A 22,886-nucleotide genomic window follows, 5' to 3' on the forward strand; every position below is an offset into this window, starting at 1 on the left:
TTGTCCATAAAATACTTTGTTTAAGACAGAAATAATGGAGTCATTTCTAAAAGTTTCACTGTAATTTTTGTGGTGGAGGTTTCATTTGCTTGTCTCCATGGGGACAAGCAAGTAACAGACCCTCTTGTCCAAAGTTATTTGTTTTCAGATCTCAAAATGTAAATGTCACACAATATAAATGTCATGATGAACATTGTGAATCTTTGGTTTCATCTCTGTACTAGTGGCTTTTAGGGTTTTATTTAGGTTATGTGTACAAAACAGGAAGTTGGAACGTATACTGCTTTTTAAGTTCTGATGCAGCCACAAGGTAAATTTGTCTGAGTCAAATCTCTCCTCCAAAATGACATTTAGATCAATGAGTAACATTCATTTACGTAACGTAGGTGGGGGAACATGGAGGAAAATTTAAATCTGTACCCATTTAAAATAGTGGGGTTAAAGTCATTCAAGAACATAAGTCCTTATTCTAGTTCAACTGTAAATGCTCTATACATTTAATTATTTGTTTGTTGCCATTTTAGCTTCACTGACAATCACATCTTGGTCATTTAGCTTTTAAAACTCATCTAGCTGCCATGTGACCTTTGACCCTTATTTTGTCCTCCCCTGAAGTGTGCAAACCAAAGAATCTGGAACTAAAGGAAATGTGTGGGTGAAACTGACCAAGAGGAGACAATTTTCAAGTGATTATTGGGGGAAACATGGGCAGACAGGTGACACAGTGGGGTTGATGCACTGTGCAAAGATATAAAAAAAAGAACAGGAAAAAAGTGTTTGTGTCCAGATAGTGATGGGATCAGACCAGCGTGATGAGAAGCCTAGTGGACTGCTAACACAAACAGAGGAGGGGAGAGAAGGGGAGAGGAAGGGGAGGAGGGGGAGGAGGACAAGGGGTGATGGAGATCGAAGAAAAAAAAACGGAGTGTTTTGTGTTAACTTTGCAACGATCTGCTCTCTGACAGCTCTCACCTGAATCTTGATGCTAAACAGTATTGATAAGGCCAGCGATGTTTACAAAAGAGTCCATTAGCCCCAAAAGGAAACAAGGCCATATCTTCTCCTGCTTACTCCATTGGGTAAAGTGGAAAGTACTTGAAATCTGAGGTACTTGTGTTTACGGAATTGAACAAACAAATCTGTAAACGCCACAAGTTGGTTATGACAGTAATGACGAAACTGTATTATATTGTATTTGCTTGGATTTAAATAAATGCCTGTCAAGTAAATATAGAGTTACCCAGTGCATTTTCATTATCTATGGTCCCTTTAGAAGTTAAAGGTGCATTGTGTAACTTAGCTGGTGTATGGCTGGAATGTTCCACAGTATGGCTTTAAGATAATCTATCTTCATGGATACAAACATGTGACGCCAGCAAGACAAGTTACACGTCAAATCTGAGGAGGTTTTTCCATTTTTTACAGTATTTTGGAGACATAATGTAATTGAATAAATGCAGGATGGATAAGTTTAATGCCATACTGTGAAACATTCCAAAGCAAAACTTTGCAATTTCTATGAAGACAAGCAGGTGGCGGACCCTCCACCTGAAAGTTACACAGTGCGCCTTTAAATTTCATCTTAAAAGCAGTAAAAGTGAGTAGGAAATATAATTCTCTCTTTCATCTTCTTCGTAAATAAGTGTTTTTGCAGTAACATGACTTTTATGCGAGTAATTTTTCTCAAATGCAAATTTTCCACACACTTCATAAAAGGCAACCGCATGTGTTTGCATCATTACCATAATTGTGAGTGGAGGGCATAGGGTGGATGTTTGAGGAGGGATTGGCACTCCCCCTGCGAAATTCCCAAATCATCAGAATGAATAAGAGGCTTGGCTGGCCACAATCCAAGCGCCACAGTGAGGTCAAACAGAGCAGATAGGGGACCAAATGTATGCATTATTGTCGTGCTCACAGTTGGGCTTTCTGCCAAGTGAAACATCTTTTTTCTGTGGTCGTGCCAAAAATCCAGACACACCAAAATGTAGACTTTTATACCCAGCTCAGATTTCTTAGGTTGTTTGGCAAAACTTTTGGACTTATTTTCAGCAGAGCAGCAGGCAGGGCGAGGTTACTCTGTGTCAATGGAATCTGCACAATAGATCTTGGGACAACTACCTCCTTCGTCTCCAGAGCACCAGTGTGAGAGCCCTTTCTGAGAAAGCCAGGCTTTTGTGACCCTTGTCCACTCACATCATCAACTGACCATAATCCAAAACACTGGTACAAACATACAGGCCTATAGTGGCTTCAGTCTCAAGCTGCTTAGGAATCATTCTATAATGAGAACAACATCTGGATAAAAAACTGTTAATTGCCACTATGCATAGGGGCTTTTGTCTACCTACTTGATCTTAAAATGGAACAGATGGTCTAAGCAAACTGCAGCTGCAGGCTAGTGACACAGTTTAGTTGTTTTTATTGGACATTTGTAGGCCTAATTTTGTGTGTACAGTATTGTGTGTACTGTATCACTTAATTTTTGTTGTAAAAGAAATAAAATAGGTTTGATCATTTTAATTTAATCTTATAGACAATTACCTTGAAAAACAATAGAGAATACACAGCAAGGTGATTACTTGCTGTAAGATAAACAAATATATCACTTAATGCCTTGGTTAAATAATTTAGACTGTATATAGGCATATCTTATTTTTATATAGTCTATGCTTATTATGAATGTTGATGCCTGCAGTGTAAGTCTACTGTAGGACCTATGTTATAAATCACATACGGTTAGGATACAGTCCGGACAGTGAGGACATATGCTGCACTCTCACTTCAGTTCTCATCTCCCTGAATGGCTCCCTGAAGAAGCAACATAAACAAGTGAATTGAATTCAAGGCCACGATTTGCCCGGAATGCTCCTACAACCTCCAGCGACTTCCCAAACTTGTGCTCTTCTCTCTCTCACCGGCTGTCTTTTTACTTCGTCCCTCCCTCGCGCCCTCCCTCTTCGCATGATAACTCGCGCGTCGTTTCCATGGCACTCGGTCGCTCCACAGTTTTTATTGAGAGATGTACAGTCCGCGTGTTGGCGCAGACCCGGCTCTACTTCGGGACCGCGTGCGTTCACGTGTGGCCCAAACTCCGCTCTGACTCTGACTCTAGTCCGTACAATGGGGACGCGCACCTGCGGCTGAATGGAAATCCACGGAGGGACCAGCGCCTCTGCCGCCTCTCTCAGCCGATTATTCCACGTCTTGTCGTGGTTTAAGCTGATTTCACCGGGGATGTGAATGCCTCTGTGGGATTAGACGAGGTTACTGGACCATGCGCCTTCACTCGTGGCTTTTGTTCACGACCGGTGCTCCACCGCACCCCCAGCAGCAGTAGCCGTATCTCGCTCCCGGTCTCCTGCCTCATTCTACCCGATGTGGAGAGGATAAGATGAATTCTTGGCTGCGCAGCTTCCACCCTCTCCTCTTGTGTTTCTTGACGGTGGTCGCTTTGTGCACTCGAGTCCCCAGACCCGGTAAGTGGACTCATTTGGACTAATGACATCATATCCGCGGACAATGACCCTTTCCTGATACTGTCTGGTGTCAGACCATCACTGCACTCCATCTCTCATCTTCCAGTCCCCACTGAGGGGGTATTCACGGATCACCACCTCGGGAAAGTTTTAGAGACTACCTATTTAAAAGGATGTGGGCTCAAATGTGCTATAGTCTTGTCCTGTGGATTTTTTTGTTTGTTTGTTTTCTTTTTATCTTCTTCTTCTAGTAAGCACTGATTTACAAAAGAGACAAATCTGACGTGATGCTGTTGCTTATGAACCCCTGCTCATTTATCTATCACATAGAGGGTAGGCTACTCTTACTTGTGGATGTGAAACAATCTCAGTGTGAATAACTAATTAAAAATCAACTTAAAGAGGAAATCCTTCCTTTTTGGCTTTTCCTGTCTGTGGTTACCACAGCAATTAATCTGCTTCCACAATAAGCAATAATTAGCATATTATTTGGCATACGTCTATTTTCTATATCTCTATTTTTCTGGATTATGAGCCCCTGTGGCCGTGATTAATTTTTATTCAGATGACAAAAAAATAATAATAATTAAATCTGAAAAATAGATATCATTTGTCTGTGCGACTGTGTGTGAAGGTACAGTTTGCCCTCTTCCTTATTTTTGCCAGTGCCATTAACATTGTACTGGTTGTTATTTTCCACAACAAGGCTACTCATAAAACTAAGTTTGAATTTGCGAATTCTTTGGTATCTTTGATAGTCTGGTGCTGTATCCAGATTTTTACATCCATTAACAGTCCTTACTGCACCTCTCTTGCAGTTGTATTGATGAGTTGTAATTGGGAGTTAAAGGCTTCATCTATTCAGTGTGCTGCTGCCAGAGGCCACTGAGCTCTAATTGGGTCACTGCAGCTTGTTAGTGGGTTGTTAGTGATGCTCAGACCTGCCGCATGTCCTACATTCCAACCATCTCGCTCAAATTCACTGGAAAATTGGATTTTAGTGGATAAACAGCGTACACATAACATGGTCGGGTACATTTGTGTAATGTTATGCATATAGTTATGAGAACAGAAGTTTCTGAATTTGCTGGTTTGAGTACGGGATTATTTGTAAAGGTAAGTTAGATATAGCTTTTGTAGTTTTGAAGTATATTAACAATGAATTGCGATAAATCAGTTGTAATGGTTGAAAGCACAAATATGTTAAGAACTTGTCCACACTCACGCCTCCCACTAACTGTTTGGATAAAAGTTCGCAGTGGTGCACAATGAAAGTGAAAGAGGTGCTTCTCCTCTTTAAGTGTTTGCTTGAGGTATTAGCACGTAGATGGGCACTTTACATAGATTAGGAACACTATACACAATCTTACATATGCTAATGGGAGATTTGTTTTTCCTGATTTTTTTTCCAGGTGATAATGCATGTTGGATTTCAAGCGTCTCTTCTTGTACTGAATGCCTCAAACGTGGACCACAGTGCGCCTGGTGCTTCAAGGAGGTATAAATATGTGTTGGATAGATGTGTTTATTGTAGACTTGTGTTCCATAATAACCACCATTGTGAGTATCCAAGTGGGATAAAGGGGCACTATGTAACTTTTCTAGTGGAGGATCTGCTACCTGCTTATTTTCTATGGAGATGGTATTTCTTTGCCTGGAATGCTCCACAGTATGAAATTAATCTGCTCTATCTGGCATTTTTTTCATTTCAAGGGTTTTTATTGTTCAAAAATTCCTTGAAAAACAAGCTTTCTTACTATGAGCTTCTCCATAGATCTAACCTTTAACTTGGACAAGTGTCAACACCTGTTCTTCTCCATGGAGATACATAAGTTTAATGCCAAGATGTGGAACATTCCAGTCAATGAAATAACATCAACATGGAGGCAAGCAAGGTGTCACTCCCTCCTTTAAAAAACATGGGACTGAACTAGACTCAAACTACAGACATATATTGGGACATTACCTGGCAAAAATGCAATGTGTACAAAGGATGTTTAAACTCTGAAGATGCCTGCTTCTGCTTGTTTCACAGTTTGAGAGCCAACAGTGGATTTATAAGGTGTCTCTGGTTGTATATGCAGTTACAAGGGAGACAGATTTCAACCCTTGTCAAAACACACACTATATTCTTGATGCGTTACGGTAATGGTTGTGACTGATCCCAGTAGCTTGCCCTTTAACCTTAAATGCCTCTGCTGATGCGTGTGTTTGTGTGTGTGTGTGAATATCTGTGTCTTGCTTCTCATGTGCCGAATGCCAACCACAGCACAGTACTTAGAGCCAATGTGTTTAGTCTACTCACTGGATTTGTCTCCTTAGTGTGAAACAACAAATTACTTAACAGAAACCTTGAAATCTCTCCATTCACTTTTGGTTTAAAACAGGTCCTTATCATGAGCTCTACCTTATTTGCCATTACAAAACAAAGCTAAAAGTTTTGTCATAATCCACTGACTATACTGAGCTTGTCTTAAAAGTTAAATTAAAACAGTGAATATTCATGTGCACATTCTTGCCCTCTAATGTGCTGTGAACTGAAGGAGTAAATTATGTAAGAAAAGTAACAGGAAGTCATAGTTTATTCTTACAGGTGCGTATGCCGTCAGCCTTTACTTGTTATTTTGAGATAATAGAGTCTTTTCTAACTACTATTTTCTTTAAATTCAATGAATTTTCTTGTTGTTATATTTTTGCTCATGTCTCAGACTTATCAAAGGTCACTAATCCACTCTAAAGCTGTGAGGTGTGACGTGGTAGCTGTTTTCAGGAAAAGGGATTTTGTTCAAAGTGGTTCATAACAACGTTTGTTTGTTTCCTATAACTATCTTACACTCACTATGCTATTTATAAACACAAGTACTCATTCAATAGAACAAGTTAATGATGGACACTGGGCAGAACTGACAGTTTGAGATTTATCGAGCATGACAACAGAGGGTAGAAGGAAGTCTGAAAAAAATGTCATGCCATCATTTCAAACAATGCAACGTTCAATATAAATGAATATTTAAAAACTCCACCTCTATTTAAAAACTCTGTCCTTCTAGTATTCTGAAGAAGCCTAGAAGTGGGTGAGAATGCTAATTTGTAGGACATTGATATTAAAATTAATTTGAGTTTGGTCCAAAGTTATAAAAGTAACTTTTTTTTTTCTGTAACATTTAGGACTTTTTGGAAGGAGCAGCATCCAACTACCGCTGTGATCTGGCTGAAAACCTGCTTTTGAAAGGCTGTGAATCAGAGTTTCTGGAGCAGTCAGAGACTAAAGTGGAAGTGGACGCAACCATCAGCAGCACACAAGTGTCACCTCAAGACATCAGCATCCAACTGCGCCCAGGTTTATGTCTATGCATTTTTATACAGTATATGAAAAACTGTATTTGGGACTAATATGCTTTGTCTTAGGCTCACAGGCCAGCGTTATTTTGGCTGTAAAGCAACTTGAGCGCTACCCTGTGGATCTTTACTATCTGGTGGATGTGTCGGCATCAATGCAGGAAAACCTGGATCATGTATGTCTCGTTTATTCAAGGTGCAAACATTAAGTAATATAATTAGCTTTAGTGAACGAAACTTAATATATGTTGTAATCTTTTTTGTCTCAAGCTGAAGACAGTTGGTGTAGCACTTTCTCTTCAAATGACGCAGCACTCTTCAGACCTTTGGGTTGGCTTTGGCTCATTTGTGGATAAACCAGTCTCCCCTTACATCAACGTTCATCCCTCTAAAATAAATAACCCCTGCAGGTAAGGCACTTAATGACAACAACAGATAATATTGATTTTATTTAAGTGGCAGCAATTATGGCTGTGATGTGACAAGGCATTTGTCACATGGCTTAGTACTTAAATAGTACTTCAGCAGACACATTTAGGATGCACAAATACCACATGAGAATTTGGAATAAACTGGGACTAAACCTAGAACTAAACCTGGACTAAACTAGGACCAAACTAAGTCTCCGTCAGGATTAAAACAGTCAATTGCACCCTTAAAATTTGTAATGTCAAATTAAATTAAAAAAAAATAAATAAATAATAATAATAACATGATAACAGTTTACCTTCACATTTCATCTTACAGTGAAATTTGTCATGACTTAAAAATTAATAGCAGCATCAGTTACATCTCTAATATAATTTAACTTTCCATGATTTAACAGTGATTATGAGATCCGTTGCCGGCCTGCTCACGGCTTCCACCATGTTTTAAGTATGACTGGAAATATGAGCGAATTTACACGTGTGATCAAACGGCAGCGCATCTCTGGGAACATGGACACACCAGAAGGAGGACTGGACGCAATGCTGCAAGCTGCTGTCTGCCATGTAATTATGTTTAAACTTAAAATAACTTAAAGGTACACTGTGTAAATTTTCTGGTGACGAATCTGCCATCTGCTTGTCCATGGACATGACTTTGCTTTGTCTGGAATGTTGTGTATGGCTTTAAACGTTTCCATCTTGCATTTACTCTGTAACATGGAGTTTTATTGACTTAAAAACGTTGCATTTTTACTATGAGTGGGCTTGCCTCTCCACAGATCTGACATTTAACTTAGCTCTATGGCGGCTGGTAACGGACCCTACCAGAAAAGTTACACAGTCTCTGAGATTTATTGACCTGAGAAAAGAGCTACTGCATGAATATATTTTGGACCCATATAATCAGATACATCCAGATATAAAAAAGGTTGTGTCAAAAAGGGCATCTGACATTTAAAAAAAAAAATTTTTTTAAACTTTGGTGAGTTAAAGAATTACTGTAGTGAAACCACAGTGATTCCCCGTTTTTAATGAAAAAGTGCTGACCGTAAGTATGACAAATTGATCTGACTATGAGTGCAGTAAAGGGATATAAATGAAAAGGTAATAAGCGTGTAATGTTTTGCAGCTGGGTATTAAGGTTTTCCATCTAACTACAGTAATTGCCTTGATTGTGATGATAAAAAGAATGACTGTTTAGATGACCTAATCTGACTCATATTTTCTATTTTGAATCTGTTAGCTACTTGTATTTTAATTTCAGTATATAAGGGGTGTGTATCTGGTTGGTAACATCCATCAGTAGGAATGGACAATATGATAAATATTGACAAATATAAATATATTACTTAAAAAAATAATAGATATACTTGCTTCCCTTGAGAGTTTATATGTCTCTGTAACTGATTAAATTCTTGTGTCCTTGATTTTCAAACAACCAAGAGGCTACTGAGCTGCATCATAAGCATCACAAAGTATAAGGGGTCATCTCAAAGTTTATATTATAGTTACATAGTTTAGATAAAGTCTGTCTTGTTCCATTGTTATAGTATAGTGACTGGTGAGTCAGCTTTAGAAAGTCTCCCAGGAATCCAAGCCATGACACAGAGAAGGTTAGACTGCAGGAGGCCAGTGATTCAAAGCATCCAGGGCCCAAGCAGGGAGCACCGCTGTGGTCATGACTCTAAAAATAGCCTTTCCATTATCTCACGCAGAGAATAAAAGCGTGCTAGGTTTCCTTAAATACTCACTCTCGCTGTAGACACTATTTTCCTCTCCTTGTTTGACAAGTCACAGACAAAAACAGCCTCAGTCATTGGAAGAATTTGCTGCTTCTCTCTAATTGGGTGCTACAGAAACAGATTAGTGTGGGAACTAGCTCAATTTGAATGACGAATGCTACATTCCTTACCACATATGTACCCGATTAAAACATAAACAGTGCTTCTGCTTGCATAGCTTATTGGTGACATAACTAAACTATTCCTTGTACAAACAGATTGATTGAAAATGTTTAGTGTTTTTTGTTTTCACGACATATGACACGTGTGGTAGCCAGGAAGGAGCAATAGCAGAATAGTTTTATTTACATAGATGTATAAAGTGGGCACTCATATAATTAATATTTAGTGAAATGAAAAGCAATCTGTTAAATAATTTATGTTCGTTTTGTGTCTCAGAAAGCTGTGGGCTGGCGACCTGAAGCAAAGCGTTTATTGTTGTTGATGACGGACCAACCCTCTCACCTGGCTTTGGACAGCAGGCTGGCCGGGATTGTGACCCCCAATGATGGACTGTGTCACCTGGAGAACAATATCTACACTGCAAGTACGGTCATGGTGAGTGCAAAGTAATGATTTGCAAAAGCTTACAAAATAGAAAAAATCTATACAAATAAAACAATTACTTCCCTCGTAGGACCACCCCAGTTTGAGTCAGCTGTCTGACAAGCTGCTTGAAAATCATATTTATTCTATATTTGCTATAGAGAAGCAACAGTATCAGTGGTACAAGGTAAGGCATTGTACATTTTTTATCACAAGTTCGTGTGTTGCATTTTTCTCTTTAAATGGGAAATATTTCTACATTTTCTTTTTCAGGAATTGGTACGATGGCTGCCAGGGACATATCTGGGAAAGCTTGGACTATTCCAGGCCTCCAATCTTACAGAACTGGTGGTGGGTGCATACAAGGTACAAGGCTTACTCAGCATTCACCTTTTTTCCCTTGGGGGAATGAATTGCTTTTAGATTACCTCTTGTTTTATTTAAACTCTGGGCAAAGAAGAAAGGAAAAGCAGAGGTTAGAGACAGGTCAGAATCAATGAACTCGCACAGTATTAGAGATGTAGTGATTTGCTGAGCCAGCAGACTTTTACTGGCACAGTTAATCATATTTGCGGAAAGTTGGATGTGTACTAAATTAATAATGGTTATACAGTTACTAACCAATCAAGTAAGATGAGAAATTGGAGGTGAGTAAGTGTTAGATGTTTGTGTGACTGTGCGCATGTTCACTTGGCAGCAACCCAGGCTATTATCTGCCCTCAGGCACAGTAACGCTTTGTTTTTGGAGGGATTCTGCAGAATACACAGATCCAGACACACACAAAAGCTGGACGCCCTGGACAGAGCAGGGCTTTATAATGGCTCAGATCCCTGCTGAAAACAGCATGTGTAATCATGAATGAATACAATGATGCTATTTTGGGCCCCACCTTCTTTTTCCCATAAGCCTTTCTGGTACCACAAACAGAAAGTGCAACAAAAGAGCCTTCCTGGGGGCAACTAAAATGAATCACACAGCTTTTTTTTTTTTGGTTCATCTCTGTCAAATAATTTATCCTTTTCACATTGTTTGTCACATTGTTTGATGTTTTGCTTTTTGCATAGTAGTAACATGTCAGGGTCTGGGCAATCATAGCACATAGTACTATTAATACTGTCCTCAAAATTAGTCCTTCACACATGTGTCAAGAAAGTTTAAAGAGGCATCTCTAAGTGCCACACCACCTCAGTTTCCCTATGTGTTGGTAGTTTTTAAGAACACTAAAAGGTTTATTGAACTGTCCTGTCTCCATGTAGGAGCTGCTGTCAGAGGTAGCTGTGACAGTGTCCTTGAACGACAGAGCATCTAGCAGGTTCTGGGTGTCCGTGTCTCCCCTCTGCCCCAACGGCTCCACGGCAAACCAACAGAGCTGCTCCAGAGTGCAGCCGGGACAGACGGTAAATATGTTTCTATTTTACAAAACTTAAATAATGTCTGTAATTAATAACCAATAAATGCAAAGGGTATATTTACTTCACTTGTAAGATGATTATGGCTTATGACTATTTCAATATTGAGAGAAACAATATCACAGTATAGTGTCTGAAAATAAGGCAATAATGTAATGTGATAGGGCATACAGTTGCAATAAGATTCTTTGTTGGAATTGGGAAAAAAGCAAAGGCTGGCTACTTTGAGGAATTTGAATCTAAAATAATAGTGGTCATTTTACTTTTTTTGCTACATAATTCCATATGTCTGGTTCATATATTTGATGTCTTCAGTATGTATATATGAAATGCAGAAAGTAGTAAACATAAAGAAAAACAATACTGAATGAATGAGATTCTTGGTTGGAGTTCAGGTTATATTCTTTCTTGCATGAAATATCATCAGTGTGTACTAATGGGATGATTAATGATTTGATTATTATATTTCCATTGCAGGTTTATTTTAACATCACTGTTGGAATGCACAGCTGCCCTGACAATGGTGAAGATGAAGACATATCATTGACGGTTCGCCCTGTGGGTTACAATGAGTCCAGTGTGATTAGGATCCGTTCCAAGTGTCGTTGCTGCTGTGAATCAACTGGACACTGCCATAACAGCAGCCAGGCATTTTGTGAAGAAACAGGCCAGGAGCAGAGGGACCCAAGCCTGAACCTGAGCTGCCAGTCTGCCGGGTCAGACCTGATGTGCAGCGGGCGAGGAACTTGTGAATGTGGGAGGTGTGTGTGTGACCAGAGCAGGCTGGGCACTGTCTACGGAAAGTACTGTGAGAAAGATGACTTCTCATGTCCGTACTTCAGAGGGCTAATCTGTGGAGGTAATTGGTGGTTTTCAAATTCTGCAATGTCAATAGCCACATTTTTTTATTAATAACATTGTACTTGCCAGGAAATAGCCAAAAGGTAAATTCACACATGTTGAACCTGATTATTATCAATAATTATCTATTATTGATCAAAGTCACCATTTTAACTATTTTCATTTTAATATTTCCATATGTACTGTATATTTCTGGCCTAGAATGATGTGATGTTATCTGAAACCCAGCAGTAGACAAAGGATAACATTATGACCACTCACTCAAATATAATCATGGCCCCAGTTGTAGGTAGGATATATTATGAATTTGGTTGCTGCCTTTTCCTCAGGGGTTGCCACAGCACCATGCAACTGGTAATGTTAACCTAGACAGACTTAGACCAAAGAGAAAGTTTTAGTAGTTTTATTGAATAAGTTAGCAGAAGACATTGTGATGAAGGGCGTGGCTGATTAGATAAGGTTTAAGAAATGTCCTCCTGGGCCTGGACACTGAAGGTGGTAGAGATGAGGACGAAGAGAGTAGGGGGGAGGATGAGAAGCTGAGGGGGTGCTGGGGAGAAGGTGGGGTGCGGCATAAACCAAAGTGGGCGCTGATTGGACAAGGGTGGCGAGCAGTGGGTTGGAGTATTTGGAGTGCGAAGACGAAGGCTGAGGAGATGGTAAACTCTGGAGAAGTGGTGAGGTAGAAGGGAGCAAATTAGGTCTTCCAGGCTGAATTCACTCACGCTCATAACATTATGACCACTCACCCAAACATAATCATGGCATCAGTTAGTGGATAAAATAGATTACACATGTGGTTGCTGCCTTTTCCTTAGGGGTTGCCACAGCAAACCAGTTGCATGGTGATTGGTCAGAAGTTTACACCGGATGCTCTACCTGTCGTGACTAGTGAAATTACTGTAACTGGAGTGGGAAATGGGACAGCTGATTGGTTCTCTGATCTTTTATTTCCTTGGTAGACCCAAACCCCTACACTACTGTCACCCAGATTCTGTTTTCTGGTCTGCACTGGCCCCTAACTATCAAACAAGCAGTAAATGTGAAAATTGTTGTGATTGGGACTCCCATTCATCCAGTAATAATCAGGTGGTTGCAATGTTACACATGATGACTATCAAAAACTTTACTTATCTTCTTGTCTTGACTTTTCCTAGGGCATGGTGACTGCGTACTTGGCGAGTGTGTGTGTAAAAATGATTGGACAGGCGATAGCTGTGAATGCCCTGCTTCCTCCACAAGTTGCCAATCACCCGACGGTTTATTGTGTAGTGGCCACGGTGAGTGCGTCTGTGGCAGGTGTGTGTGTAGTGACTCCAGACGCTCTGGAAGCTTCTGTGAGAGATGTCCTGTCTGTCAAAGCACCTGCCAGTCAAACATGTGAGTCCGTGCCCATTTATATTTAACGTTTGGTGTCCAGTGTCTTTAAAACTGTTTTAACAATTTAACTATCTATTTATCTATCTATTTAGGAACTGTGTGTTCTGCCATGCTGCCGACGGCCTTAGTAAGAGAGAAAAATCCCACTGCAATAAGACATGCCCCACCTCAGTCCACTATACTGACAATGGTATGTTGTTGTTTTTTTATTATCAAAACACTTATTGACTACAGAGAATCATTCACTAGTGGCACAAGAATGGTATAAAAAATAAAAATAAAAAAAGTGAAATGGATTGTAATGTATGACACAGATTAGCTCCATGGCATTGCACAGACTTTACTAATCAGTGCCTGTAAAAATGACAAAATGTTGTACTATTCTCAGCATTTTTGGTTTTAGTGGACTGTTATATTCTGTTTTAGTCCCAAGGCTCTATTTCTCTCTCTCTCTCCTTCCAGGTCAAATAGGGGATAAATGGGTCCAGTGCATGTACGTCAGTAATAACAACTGTCGCTATCCATTTCAAATAACGACAGAGGCTGGACAGACTGAGCTCCACATTCACACAAGGGCAGGTATAAACACACTCAAGCACTTCATTCAGGTCACTTCCGCTGCTACCACTGTGTCTCCACTGCACCCTGGAGGCTTTGACTCAGCAGCCTGCTGTCAGTGTTACAGCTGTATTTTACATTTCCTCTCAGATCCCAGCTCACTTTACTGCAGCAGTACAAAACTCCAGTCATACCATGCCCCGGGTTGAGCACATTACAGTGTTCATGCCTTAGTTTTTTTGAGACAGCTCTATTCATTGTACATTCCTCCATCGCCCTGATCTTGATACCCCCTTTACCAGCAGGACAGGCTCCTGCTTACACCCACTCCTCCCGGGTGCAGCCAGCCAGGTCTCCATGGTTACTGTTACCAAATGTCAGAGCTCTCTTTGGGCTCTTTGTGTTCAGCAATAGGCCTGTCATCCACACATGCACGCCGGCAGACTCACTGCCGATAACGGGACACAGCAACACTATTTACACCCCTGCCAATAAGACATCTACAATCAACAGAATGTGCTGCTGATTGAAACTACTTTAGTAAAGTTTAATAGTCATATAGATTTGCCATCCTCATAAAGTTTTACCCTCTCCCCTTGATATACCACAAAACCTCATTCTTCAGTTTATCTTGCATATTAGTTTTTTTGTTTGTTTTTTGATATTTACAGAGTGTCGCAGCAGTAGTCGGGTGGGAACCTTCCTGAGTGTGTGTGCTCTGACTGTATTGTGTGGGCTGGTGGTGGTAGCTGTGTCTAGGCTGCTGCTCCTGAAAAGGCATCGGCCACCAGGGGGCACTGCTGATGGGGTCTACAATTGCACTGATAAGGTAAGCTTTTAATATCTTTTCTAATAAACTGATGCTGCACAGAAAATGTTTATAAATGGAAATACGATTAAACAGAACAAAAGTGAATCTAAGTAGTGTACAAGAAATGTATTATAGTTACAACAGGGCCCAACCAACACTCCACTTAAAATACTTAATATGTGAATTTATATTAGACTACAGCTAAATTGTAGCCTGCTAACAAAAAAGTCATATTATGTTTTGGTCCATCACTACAAAACATTTGATGGAACAGGTATAACTTCAGTGCTTTGAGAGACTGTTTGAATAAATGTTGTAATAAATATAAAAATAATAGAATGTTTTATTTTCAGGATCTCTCATACATCCCTACAACCAATGAGAAAACAGTAACCTACAGAAGGGACAGACCACGAGATCACCCAGTGGAGATGAATATTCAAGTCCCCAAGATGCCCATTAATGACCCCTGGCATTAAAATGGAGCGGATTTATGTCTAATGATTTCATAACTTACAGACTATGACTAAAAAGGCTAATTCAGAAAGCACAAAAAGCTGACACTTGCTCTGTTTGTCTTTGCATTGTATGTGGATTTACACTGAAATTTGCGGGCAGGGATTTCAGGGCATTTATTTAGAATGGCCAAAGCACTCAAATTGTGTCTTTAGCTTAGTCTGCCCCCGTGTGGCTGCACTAGAGAAGTACACTGTTATAAAACATTTCTGATATTCTATTAACCTCTGACTAGTTCAAATACTGACTGTATTTGGGCATCATTGTTTTCATTGCGTTATCTTGTACTGTATTTTTGTAATCTAATTAGCACAGCACCATTCTTTTTTTCTTTTTTCTTTTTTTTCTTTTTTTTTTTTTAGCTTGTAATATTTTATTTTTATGTATTTTAGTTTTGATGGTTAGACTTGCACTTGAACAATTATTGCATTGTACTACTGGGTACTGGGTGTTACATGACAAACATTTTATGGGCATTAGACACAATTTACACATTAAAAACAGTCAGAAACACTGGAAGTTTTAAACTGCGTATGGGCAGTATAATGCATCTCAGAATTTTTCACAGCTAAAGCGCTGCTATGAGAAGTGATTTTAAAACGTGCACTAAAGCCATTCACAGGCTTGTTAGAGACCTTTTTGGTATACTTTTTTTTAACTTTTAATTCCTGCATCCTTGTTTACAGCAATAAGTAAATTATAACTATTATGATTGTTCTTGTTAAGTGAGAAACACTAATTATTTATTTTTATATTTCTTTCTTAGTAATTCAAGAAACTGCTTGTACATTGTTACATTGCATTGTAAGTTGCCTATTATTGTACATTAATTATAACAAATCAGCAATAATCATCTCATCTGGTAGGCAATTTTGCTTGAATTCCAACGACTGTAGCAAAGCTGTTTTCATTCCAATAAAACGAGATTTTTACATTATGTAAGGTACAATTGTATCTTTGACGTACTAGGTCTTGTTTTGTCTTGTGCCATGTGTTTCTTTGTGTGCGTGTGTGTGTGCGTGTACGTGTGTGATAATAACAAATCATGACTAAAGACTAAGGATTTTGCATATGTTTTATTTATAAACAGTTGAGGTAAAGACACAAAGTTCATGATAAAGTGCCTGAGTTCAAAGTTCTCACAGTTCACAGCAGTTCCACAACACACCGTACAGAAACAGGGTTATTCCACAGTGCTCTCAGATCCTGTGCTCTGGTTTAAGTCACGCACGCGCTGCTCCGGAGACAGTCCGGGGCTGCCGCACCCGCTGTTTTCGGTGTCACTGGTGCTTTTCCCAAATCCATGTTCCGCGCCTTCTTCCGCGCTGTGCGTCTTCACGTGCTTGCTCAGGTGGTCGGAGCGCATGAATCGCTTGTGACACACAGTGCACTCAAAGCGCTTCTCGCCCGTGTGAGTGCGGAGATGCCGCTGGAGTTCGTCTGAGCGTGTGAACCTCTTTCCACAGAAGAGCCAGTTACAGACGAAGGGGCGCTCACCAGTGTGCCAGCGCAGGTGAGCTTTCAGGTGTGACGTTTTGCCGTAAACTTTCCCGCAGCCAGGGATGTGGCAGCTGTGGAGCCCTCTCCGCCGTGGGCTTGTGCTCCCTTGTCCCAGGCTCTCTGCTTCCTGGCAGTTGGGACAGTCGCATGTGGCACGTCCGGCGTACCGCCGAGAGGATGAACGAGGCGCAGCAGGTGCGGGTAACACAGGGCTGGCGCTCAGAGTGAGTGGAGCAGAACCTGACTCTGTAAATGTGGGGCCGGGTCTGAGACCATCAAACAGAGGTTGTGCTCCTGGAAGAATCGACTGAGAAGCACCAGAGCTAAAAGTGGGATGAGTCAGCGGGCTGAATTCAGAGCTGAAGCCGTTATGAGGAGCTCCTATACCGCTCGGGCTTTGCGTGTCCATCCAACCGGAGCCCATTTCCCACCAGGAAGCATGCCCATTACCTACCTCTCCGACAGTCTTGAACCATGACTCATAAGGATGCGCGTGCACCCTTGGGTAAACACTTCCAAGACCCTCAACAGCCTGTGGGAACTTAGTCCAAAACAAGGGCCTCTGTGTATGTGATGCGTCTGGAACACTACTCCCAGAAGCTACGGGACTGTGGTACCCGTTGTAATCATTTCCAACTGTTGTGTTGGTAGTCGAAAAGGCACTACAACTATTCACCAGCCCTGTATTGCTGCTTTTGTGAATCCCATGTGTGACACCAACTGAGGTTAGGCAGGTGCCTAAATTGTTGCTCCCAGGGGCGCCCAGTTTCCAGGGCTGAAAACCCTTGGCCAATCCGGGGGCTCCGTCAGACAAAGTAGGAGAACATGAAGGACTTGGCTCCCCGATTCTGCTGCAGGTTGCAGCCAGCATGGCCAGAGGTGTGCTGCCGAGTCGGGGCTCCTCCTGTGGGACAGATATAGACATATTAGGGCCATGTCCGTGGTTCGCAGTCTGTGCGTAAAATAAGAAAAAAGTGCGTAAAGCTGCTTTTACATTATTTTTTTATTACGGCCAAATCATTAGCCTTAGATTAATCAACTGAAGACTAGATAAACATCTATAATTTTGAGCCAATTTTATTCTAACTCGTAAGCTAAGTGAACTTACCCCGAGCAGAGTCGCTGCCATTGTTGGCCCTGAGGTGCCGTTGGTTTGTGTTCCTGAAGTCGGTGTGTGTTTGTCCTGAGTTTGCACAACTCTCTGGCAGTTGCCTCTCTGTGGCTTAGAAGTACTGACTGTGTGGCTTTGAAGAGCCGCGGATAGTCCTTTGTCCAATCACAATTCAGCTCTGAAAGTCTCACGACAGTGCCCGAGAGGGTCGTAAATCAAAACGTGACGTTGTAGCCTTCAGGCGCACCGGACGGCAACAGGTAATAGCTATTTCACCATGCAAGCTGATTAATCAGAAAAGTAGTCATACTGACTGGATTCACTTGACATTATTCACTCTGACCAAATCACAGGCTTCTTGACACGTTATAGTGTCAACTTATTTATCTTCAAAGAAGCGATCATAAAATGCCCAAAGTTGTTGCCAGTCGCAAAGCTACCAAAACCATTTTAAAGTTGTTGTTTTTTGTTTTTTTTAAGTTAGGATGTTATCATCTGATCATCTGATATGGCATTTAAATGACAGTTTTGTTTGGTATCCCTTTCAGATTTTTTACTGATGTCGTGGGGCTTGAAGGGGGAGAAGCTGATGAATGAGAGGCTGTACAGGACCGTCCCATCCTGTCCTTGGGGCGTATGGAGCCTCCCTGGGGGAGGGAGAGGAGGACACCACCACTGCCTCTGCAATTTCTTCTCAATGGACACAAAACAAATGTAAGTTTTTAGGAAACTCATGCCTGTGCTTACCACAAAACAAAATAGTAAATTCACCATGGACTATTATCACTTCTCTGTTCTTTAAAGATGGTAGGCAAATACCTAGTTAGAAGTCATGTCAGGCTCTATAATAAATGAACACCCTTATGAGATGTAGAGGGTGCAATTCATTTGAAATTCAGATTTAATAAAATGGAAGGCTTTAATCCATTTGCTTCATTTGTGTGGTATTAACTGCTTCAGTGCCATCTCCTCATCTCTTTTGTTCTCTGGTCCAAATAAAGTCAACAGGACCCACATGACAGAAGAAAAGTTAATCAAGTCTTTCATTTGCTTAAACCAGCAAAGCACAAGCCCACTGATTACATATGGTGATTGAAAGTGCTCAAGATTAATATTGACAGCCGTATGCAAAGACATAGGATGGAGTGACTAGTGTAGTGTTGTGTATGTACATTAGGAAAAGAAAAGTACTGTGGTCATATGAATTGCAGAATGTAACCATTAGAAAATAAATGCTACTTATAATTTACCTAGTTCTGAAGTATGTTATTTTACTGTGACGTTTTGCAAATTGGCTTGTATTTTTTCTAAACTGCCTCTATAAAGGAGAGTCTGCTAAACCTAATGCCAACTTCTCAAAGGGTCTGACAAAATTATAGGATCCCATGCTAGCTGTTGCTTTGCCTCAGGCCTGGCCAAATGCACAGGTGGACTTTACAGTAGGCCTTCTTCCCTTTAACCTGATCGCCACCCAGAGCCACCCAAACAGCTGTCCCTTCTTTAGAAGCTTTCTTTTCCCACACTGAAAGTGTGTGTGCATGTGCTTTAAAGGCCCCCAATGAAACCCTGTCTGAGCCCCAACCTGTTCCTTCAGCGATGATAATGACCAAATTATCACGCTCCATTGAAGTCTAACAAAACAGGACTGTCGTGTGCTTTCCAATCAATTGGTGGGCACTGAGACAGAAAAGGCCTTTAGAAAGGAGTGAAATAAAGATCTGGCACTTCTCGGGGAGAGGGATGGGTGGAGTATTTAACTTCTCCTTGGTGTTTTCCTCTGCTTCGCTCTGGTCAATGGAGCACGGTCACTGAGCGGCCATCTTGGTCAGCTGCCCTGCTGAGACAATTAGCAGAAGAATCAGACAGTCAAAAGGCATGCTGCTAAACATGGCACAAAAATACATTACAAATAGCAAGAAGGCCCATCAATCAAATTTAAATAAAGAGATAATTTTCTCAATATAAGGTAAACTAAAAATGAATTGTAGCATTTCTGTTGCTTCAGCCGAAGATAAATGTGTCATTTGATGGCCCCCAAAACCACAGCCACTAAAACAACCTCCACTTATTTTACATTGAAGGAGAAGTCATCCAGGTGAGGTGTGTGCCAGGATGTGCCTGGAGCAGCTTCCCTCTGCTTCCTGTAATTACCTGAGAGAGGGCATGTCTTCTGTCTGTCAGCATCATCCTGATCCACCACCACAGAGACTGCAACACACCAGTCAGAATTGGACAACATTCAGGTAACAGTTATTGCCAAAACACTAAACATTATTTTCTTATATGAATTGGTACATTTGGCTTTGTATTTAATAGGTTTAGTAGAACTAATTTGTAAGTCACACCAATCCTCTGCATTTTATCTGAAGCTCATTCTCTCTGCTGCTCACTGGACAGTAACGTATATTACGGCCACATTCATTCATGAATACAGAAAATGTCAGAGGAGGATGTATTCCCGCGGTTAGTGTATTGTCTGCCTGTTTGAGCTGTAGTGAATACAAAATCAAGCATTTTCTCTTCCTAGACCCTTTGTCTCTCATGCACAGATAGATGGACATAGGTTCAATTGATGGATGCCTGTAGTTTGTTAAGCCATACATCACAAAGGTCATTCTGGCTGCCAACACATCTGCTGTCTCCGCTCCCGAAAGAGGGGAAGAGGTGTGGAAAGGAGAGAGATTTATAAAGGCAACAGGAAGAATTACGCTCCGTGAAAGAGGATAAGATTAGTAAGTGCAGTAGATGAAATGCTCACGTCTACAGCCGTGACTCTCTGTGTGGCGTCTCTTTTAACAAGCGTCTGTCCTGAAGCTGCTTGCCTAATAGGTTTCTCTCGTGCCTTATCAACTTTTGTCCTTTCATTCATAACTACCAACAGAAAAAATACAGGTTTATGCTGTGTAGGCATAAGAGAAACCAGGCTTAGAATTAATTCCTCTAAATAAAGCCAAATGTTGTGACATTGTTAAATATTTTAATGTTGCTTCAAATTATTAAATGAGAAAACGCTAGTTAAGTAGGTTCTATGTTATTTTAAAAAATTCACACCATATTTTAACATTTTGGGCTGGTTTAGTATCTTATTGTTTTCAAGACACCTTTAATTACATTGTCCTGTTTTGTTATATTTGTGTTGAAATTTTGGAGCCTAGATAAAAACTCAAAAATCACAAATAAATAAAATATACAAGTTAGATTTTACTTTTTGGAGCTAATGTGGATTGGAGTATCTGTAACTCCTTTATAGGTAGATATATACTTTATTGAACCCTTATTTTTTATTTCTTTTTTGACTATGTATTATATTTGATTTACAACATCAACATAATCCAGTAGAGTATATTTGGACAATTGTAAGAATCTAAACTCGGTGACCAACAGCATCGTGAATCTCCAAACTTCCTTCACCTTCTCCTTGATTAAATCCTGACTCTGTCCACGATCTTTCTTCTCATCACCAATAACCCAGCTCATCCCTCTCTCTACACACATACCTCTTGGACACGAAGATTAATTTACCACTGTTCATTCATCAACCTCTTCCTCTGCTCTCTTTTAATGTGTGGTCAAGTGTGCGTGTGTGCGTGGCTCTGCATGTTCAATTTGTGCTGTGATGGATGCGCTCAAGCCCTCCAGCATAATCATACACTTCCAGACGTCATTTTTCACTATGGGTGGTGAAGGATGGACCTGATGTCTCTGATCAGGGCTCTACCTCCATGCGGGGGGTCTAGGTCATTTTGGAGGTGTGCTTAAGAGTCTGGCAAAACTCTACAACTGATGGAGGAGAACATGAAGAATACTTGAGGGATCTTAGTGACAGTCTCACTATAGATTTAGCCAAAATCCTATAAAAACTGTAAAGGTTTATTTCTTAGGCCTTGTGTAAACTTCACCTTTATATCTTGACTTTATTCCAGCCACTGCCACTAGCTCTCCAGTGTAGGTCCAATAATTATTCCAATAGTGACAGGCACAATACTTTTTTATATCCACATTGCATTTGTAGTTTAACATATACCACTCTAATCCCTATTTTAGCCACCCATATCCTTTTTAGCCAAGTATTGGACAAGTAATATAACATTACATTATATTATTTTATTTATGTTATTTTGTGCTAGACCTAGATGCCATTATTGAATTGTACCTATTCAAATATATGAATTAAATGCTTTCATGATGCCTTTTTTAGGTTTCATTTTTACTTAAATGACGATTATTGTGATTTAAATATAGTTTGTTACAACGTTTTAAACACTGTTGAATACCGAGGCCCTCAACCTCCTTCAAATACATCATGTCTATGTGCTTGTCTAAAAGTCAATGACCTTTTTATTTAGGCCCAAACCCCGTGCAGGCCAATGTGCACAGAAAGAAGCATATCTAAAGCCACTAAATGTTATAGTTACCTATTGCTCCTCCCACTGCCATTGTGCTGAACCTCACCACAATGACTGCCATAAAATGTGGGGGGCTCAGGAGCTGGGGAAGAGAAGGGGTTAAAAAAGACCCAAGAAGCAGCTTGACGTTAAATTGACTGGAAAAAAGCTGCTTGCTTTTTCATGCTAATTGCCGCACCTCAGATTGTTAATTTATTCCACAATGAAAAGCTAAAATGCTCCACACTAAGAGAAATTTCTTTGTGGTTTGTAAAATAAATCTTGTACTATATTTTGTATTTTGGTGCTTTTCACTTAGTTGTTACTTTACTGAATGACAGATGGCCTTTTTGTTGAAAATCTGGAGAAAGGTTTTCATTCTTGCCAGTTTCTAACGTGAATGATTGTGAATGATGTACTTGAGGTTATACATTTGTCAGAATTTATTTGTTCCTTTCATAGTTAGAAAGTAAACAAAAATATCTGTAATGTGACAAAAAGAAGCAACAGAACAGTTATTTTATTTTTTGTACAAAGAATTTGCATTTTCTCAAACTTCACTGAGGTGGCTCCTGTGATGATTTCATGGCTGCTTGTTTTATTGATAGTTCCCGTCAAACATGAAACGCTGCTCTCTCCCTCCTCACCACAGACACATGCACTGCCCCGGGGCCCTCACACAGGACATACACAGACAGCCAGGAACAAGTGGTTGGCGTCAGCACAACCAGGCCCCACAAGTCCTGTCAGGTTCCTCAGCTAACTCACACAAATTTGAAAA

At 40.4% G+C, this 22,886-nt stretch overlaps 2 protein-coding genes across 3 annotated transcripts; one reads left to right on the forward strand and one right to left on the reverse strand.

Annotated features, from left to right (window-relative positions):
• The first annotated feature begins 2,997 nt into the window (after nt 1–2,997).
• On the forward strand, nt 2,998–16,028 carry itgb8 (integrin, beta 8). 2 transcript variants are annotated; one of them, XM_055157036.1, is made up of 16 exons: nt 2,998–3,479; nt 4,892–4,977; nt 6,648–6,819; nt 6,888–6,994; nt 7,089–7,228; nt 7,645–7,810; nt 9,427–9,585; nt 9,665–9,760; nt 9,847–9,939; nt 10,831–10,971; nt 11,461–11,842; nt 13,002–13,224; nt 13,317–13,414; nt 13,687–13,803; nt 14,454–14,611; nt 14,947–16,028. In XM_055157036.1, exons 1-16 carry the CDS (start codon nt 3,395–3,397, stop codon nt 15,070–15,072), a joined length of 2,349 nt encoding a protein of 782 aa, XP_055013011.1. In that variant the 5' UTR covers nt 2,998–3,394; the 3' UTR covers nt 15,073–16,028. The 2 variants fall into 2 exon arrangements, with proteins under 2 accessions (XP_055013011.1, XP_055013012.1); XM_055157037.1 differs by lacking the exons at nt 2,998–3,479; nt 4,892–4,977; nt 6,648–6,819 and having other exon boundaries at nt 6,891–7,014.
• A 211-nt stretch (nt 16,029–16,239) lies between these two features.
• On the reverse strand, nt 16,240–17,814 carry sp8a (sp8 transcription factor a). Its single transcript, XM_020932670.2, has 2 exons — nt 17,718–17,814; nt 16,240–17,513 (listed from the first exon to the last, which is right to left on the reverse strand). Exons 1-2 carry the CDS (start codon nt 17,736–17,738, stop codon nt 16,293–16,295), a joined length of 1,242 nt encoding a protein of 413 aa, XP_020788329.2. The 5' UTR covers nt 17,739–17,814; the 3' UTR covers nt 16,240–16,292.
• Between the last annotated feature and the right edge of the window lie 5,072 nt (nt 17,815–22,886).

Source organism: Boleophthalmus pectinirostris, unplaced genomic scaffold (genome assembly GCF_026225935.1).
Source record: "Boleophthalmus pectinirostris isolate CB_2022bp ecotype Guang Dong unplaced genomic scaffold, ASM2622593v1 HiC_scaffold_21, whole genome shotgun sequence".
Classification (NCBI taxonomy): domain Eukaryota; kingdom Metazoa; phylum Chordata; class Actinopteri; order Gobiiformes; family Gobiidae; genus Boleophthalmus; species Boleophthalmus pectinirostris.